The sequence below is a fragment of the Sesamum indicum genome, linkage group LG11 (genome assembly GCF_000512975.1).
Source record: "Sesamum indicum cultivar Zhongzhi No. 13 linkage group LG11, S_indicum_v1.0, whole genome shotgun sequence".
NCBI classification, from domain to species: domain Eukaryota; kingdom Viridiplantae; phylum Streptophyta; class Magnoliopsida; order Lamiales; family Pedaliaceae; genus Sesamum; species Sesamum indicum.
Window position 1 is genome coordinate 10,928,089 of NC_026155.1, and position 990 is coordinate 10,929,078.

Sequence of the window (990 nt, forward strand, 5' to 3'; positions counted from 1 at the left end):
AAATGATACATCACATCAAACTGAAAAACAGCAAGTGCACCAAACTAATGCATTGTCCACTAAGCTAAAGTGGTTTTCATTAAGAAGCTCATCAACCACTAGATTAAAGATTGAATAGGGCACACTTAACAACAGTTTAGAGGAACCTGAAAAACAGAAGACATATCACCCACTGTAGAAGCTAGTCCTGTTCATGGCGATGTTTCCTGCTCTTCTTCTCAGACCTTTCTTGCCCCTACCCACTCGCGAATCATCTGAAGCACTGACGTCGGAGTCAGAGCCTGAATATGCCTTCCTGCTCCTCCTTTTATGCCGTAGATTAGCAAAATCATCAGAAGAATCATCACAGACTGCTATTACCAGGAAGGAAATCAAAATGGCTAAATGCACCAAAGTCAGGGTTCAAAACTACAATATTGTGTAGTGGTCGCTGGCAACCAATTCAAGAATTGGTTAGCAGATCATAACCACCCATGACACTTATCAGATTTTATAAATCCTCCACTCATTTTCTCTCACTATATCCCCTATAGTAAAATAAATCAATCCAAAACCAATCTTCCTAACGAGATATATTGAAAGGAAAAAAGAAAAGGGACAATGCGTTCTCCCCTGTCCTGTCATTGCTCTTCATTTCAATAAATACTCATTCATATCAGGTAAACAAAAATGAAAATACATATCTATGCATACACAAAAAAAATATTACAAATGACATAAATAGACCACAAAGACACACAATACCCGTAATGAGCATAAAATATTGCGAAACTATGGTGACATTCTGCATGAGAAAAAGGGTGGTGTAGATAGAAATGAAGACTTAGAAATTGAAGGAGAAAGGCAAATGTTACAAGACGCAGATGGCATTCGTTGGCGCAAAAGATAAAAGCACCACCTCACCTCTTTCATGTTCAAAATGGAAGTAAAACATGTTCTACAGTGGCACACACACACACACACCCCACACCCACACTCACACACACACAC

At 38.9% G+C, this 990-nt stretch overlaps 1 protein-coding gene across 1 annotated transcript in view; it reads right to left on the minus strand.

The window, feature by feature from the left end:
• LOC110012930 overlaps positions 1–990 on the minus strand; it is an 8,831-nt gene that overhangs the window by 6,786 nt on the left and 1,055 nt on the right. The window contains exon 2 of the mRNA XM_020698066.1: positions 174–353. Coding sequence (XP_020553725.1) covers positions 174–353 — 180 coding nt within the window. The remainder of the gene's footprint in view (positions 1–173; positions 354–990) is intronic.